General features: G+C 42.3%; 1 protein-coding gene across 1 annotated transcript; it reads right to left on the bottom strand.

The window, feature by feature from the left end:
* Window positions 1-2,387, bottom strand: LOC139560495 (succinate dehydrogenase cytochrome b560 subunit, mitochondrial-like). The gene is made up of 6 exons (XM_071377333.1): window positions 2,173-2,387; window positions 1,387-1,446; window positions 1,144-1,245; window positions 616-677; window positions 361-524; window positions 1-247 (listed from the first exon to the last, which is right to left on the bottom strand). Exons 1-6 carry the CDS (start codon window positions 2,187-2,189, stop codon window positions 140-142), a joined length of 513 nt encoding a protein of 170 aa, XP_071233434.1. The 5' UTR covers window positions 2,190-2,387; the 3' UTR covers window positions 1-139.
* Window positions 2,388-3,759: the final 1,372 nt, after the last annotated feature.

The following is a 3,759-nucleotide window of genomic DNA, read 5'->3' as shown; positions in this document are numbered from 1 at the left end:
TAGGTTAGACATATTTATTTATTCATTCAATTACTGTGTTGGGGACACAAAGACCAGAACATTAAATTAAAAAAACATCCCTCGTGTCCGCCTCCTCTCTCTCTTCCTGCACTCCTTTTCTCTGCTCTCGTCATGCTGCTCACATGTATGCAATGGCAGCAATGGAGGTCAGTATTGACAGCACAATGACCACGTAGCCCGAGCGATACACCTCAGGAATCTTAAATCCCTTACCGCTATCCCAGAACTAACAGAGAGAGAGAGAGAGAGAGAGGGAAAGAAAAGGAGAATATATTAAGGAAAAACAAGGACCGACAGACAGTGTTGACTTGTGTTGTGCCCTGTGGACACAGTACTTACCAGATGGCGGATTCCGTTCAAGGTGTGGTAGGACACAGGGAAGGCAATGCCAAACTTGGCAAGGCTGAGCAGAGCAGGACCAACGGACAGGGAGTGGATCAGGTCAAGGTAGTATGGATAGTTACCTGGCAACACCAGTGCCAATAGAGCAAATGCTGAGATACCTGAGAGAGAGAAAGAACAATAAATATATGTTGAGGTCTGTGATCATGTGGGCCTTTCCATACACTGTACAAGGTTGTTATATTACATTACCTCCACTGAGTCCCACTCCTGTGCCTCTGTGTGTGATGGACATCATCATAGGCAATGACCACCTGCAAGACACAGGGTACCATGACAACATGGCCATCACACATACAGTATATAAACACGGCATTTGTAGTCCACACTGGATATAAACCCTATCAAGTTCAAGTTGGGGGGCCTGAGTTATTACCGGCCATGTCATCTGACGTTTAATCTAATACACTGTGGCCTAGCTGGTCCAGCAAAAGTGATAAAGGATCAGTACATACATAAAGGAGTAAATAATCTTGTGAGGAATGGTTGTTTTGTGCTTTAAAAAAAGGTACTTATGCTCCCCTGATCCATAAACCATGTCACAATACACTGAATCAAAGCTGTGTCTCTGGTCTTTCCATGGGACGAATCGCTGATGGCCTGGAGACTCAAACGGACTGTACAAACACAATCAAGCCACTCAGCACCAAATTCAACAAGGACAGCTATTACTGAGGTGCAGTGTGAGCTCCTTCATTATCACACATGTAGTCAACTTACTTATAGATGGTCAGATGTGGCGACATGGGTCGGTTCAACTTGTTGTTTTTAGCCCAATACGTGTTCATTTCCTCATTTGCTGTGGTTCCCATTGGAACAGCACTTAAGAGGCGGAGAGAAAAACAGAATTTAGAACACATAAAGGCTATAGGACACGTACACATACAACGTTGTTCTTTTTCGACATAGAAAAATAACAGAGACACACATGTACACGGACACACACTTGACACATCTACTCACTGTCTGTATAGACTGCCAAACTGAGGGCGGAACAAGCAAGTGCCCTTTCGGGTAAAGGTCCTGAGAGAGATGAAGCAAAACACATTTAGTAGTGTTAGTAATAACAAGGTTAAAGGACGAGATTCGTTTCACTTTGCAGCTTCCTTCTTAATTCATTACAGCTTGTTTGATATTGGTGAGATGGTTGCGCAATGGCTCAATTAATAATGCACAAGCAATCATAAACTGTATGGTCAAAGTTCAACATTTGAAGGGTGTTAATGTTCAGAGACCCTAGAAGAGCAGAGGTTACTGCGCCTTTCTATATGAGGAAGAAATACTAGTACGCTAGCTAAGTAGCTAGTAGTAAAGGGGTTCAACTTCTATTTGGGCCACACGTGATGAGAGGAGTCCCTAGCTAACCTCACATCCAAGGTTGGGACAAGCTAGTTAGTTACGATACTTCACAAGCAGGCTAACGTTAGCTATCTAGATTGGCCGTTACATCCATGGGATTTGGACGCATGGCTTCCATACGAATGTAGAGCTCATTGTAGCGTTCATTAGATATCAAAATAACATGTACATCTCAAACCTGTCGTCACAGGAGGAGTTAACTATTTAACTTGTATGCGTAGCAAGCAACAATGTTATGACGGGGTGACGCAAGCTTTCTAGCTAAGTTAAACAATATACTTGAACATCGAATTATTCTAAATGAGTATTACACGTCTAACCAACAAACGAACGGAACCCCCAAATACAATGTATCGAAGTTAGATATGGTACAGTTAGCTAGCTACTGACCTTAGAAGCAACGCCATTTTTTATTTGACAGCTGAAACAGGATATGGCGTGTCTAGATGTTATGCCGCATTCAGAACAACTAGGAACTCGGAAATCTCTGACTGACAACTCGGGAAAAATCGTTTTGAACGGTCATGCAATTCGGAATTCCTACTCGGGAATTCGGGCCTCTTTCTAGAGCTACGACTTTCCTACCTGAAGATCACTGACGTCATGATTTGATCTTGTATTTCCCGAGTAACCAGTTGTTTTGAACGAGGCACCAGTTCCGAGTTCCCAGGGGTTTTGAATGCAACATTATTATATTTTTCCTGACGCTACGGGGCGGTCAGCCACAACGTCATAATCCCCGCCTATTTCTACAAGGTATCTTCTTAAAATGTGATTTGAAACCTAAACCTAACCACACTGCTAACCTTATGCCTAACCCTAATCTTAAATTAAGACCGAAAAGCATCCAAAAACAATTAATCAATTTTTACAATATAGCCAATTTTGACTTTGGTAACTAGTGGAAACCCATGCACTATTTTCACTCCACTTGGATACCTTTTATTTATCCCTTATTTTACCAGGTAAAATGACTGAGAACACGTTCTCATTTACATCAATGACCTGGGGAATAGTTAATAGTTACAGGGGAGAGGAGGTTGGGATGAATGAGACAATTGGAAACTGGGTATGATTAGGTGGCCATAATGGTATGAGGGCCAGATTGGGAATTTAGCTGGGATTAACACTGCTACTCTTACAATAAGTGCCATGGGATCGTTAGTGACCACAGAGAGTCAGGACACCCATTTTAACGTCCCATCCAAAAGACAGCACTTTACACCGGGCAATGTCCCCAATCACTGGGGCATTGAGATTTTTTTTTTACCAGAGGAAATAGTGCCTCCTATTGGCCTTCCACCACAACTTCCTGCAGCATCTGGTCTCCCATCCAGGCAAATCAACAGAGGGATGCAGGGTGGTATGCTATGGCTGGAAGTGACTTTTTCGTAGCATGTTAGGAGAATTTACGCAGTGATTAGGAGAATTAATGTAGCAGGTTAGGAGACTGAAGTTAAGGTTAGGAAAAGGGTTAGTGTTAGGGGAAATGCTCTCATAACCTGCTACGAAAATCACTTCCGGTCGTAGCTGAATCGAAGTGGTGTGAAAAGTGTGTCCCCGGGGGCGGGTCTGTACTGCCATTTTGAGAAGGTAATGTTGAAGGGTAGGCCTAATGTAACAATTATTTACAGTAAAACGGTTTAAAAGCTAGGATCTATCATTTACACAATAACAAAGCTGTCAGCCCACCTGAGTTTTGGAGAAGAAAAGCTGAGGAATGGCCGTGTTGAAATGTAACCACTCTCAAATTCATAGACCGTTGCAAGGACTGACCATCCATGATATCAAAATGATCGTTTTAACCATGTTTTGAGGCTATACAGTGTGTTTACATTGTGCACAAACATTGGAGTAAAACATTGTGCACAAACATTGGAGTAAAACAATCTTATATTTTGGGTTCTGATGGGGTACGACAGTTGAATTAAGCTCATGAGGCATTTCTAAATTATATACTTCAAGAATCAACGGCTA

Source organism: Salvelinus alpinus, chromosome 30, assembly GCF_045679555.1.
Source record: "Salvelinus alpinus chromosome 30, SLU_Salpinus.1, whole genome shotgun sequence".
NCBI lineage: Eukaryota > Metazoa > Chordata > Actinopteri > Salmoniformes > Salmonidae > Salvelinus > Salvelinus alpinus.
Note: the sequence above shows the minus strand (reverse complement) of the source record. Positions and strands in the feature narration are given on the sequence as shown.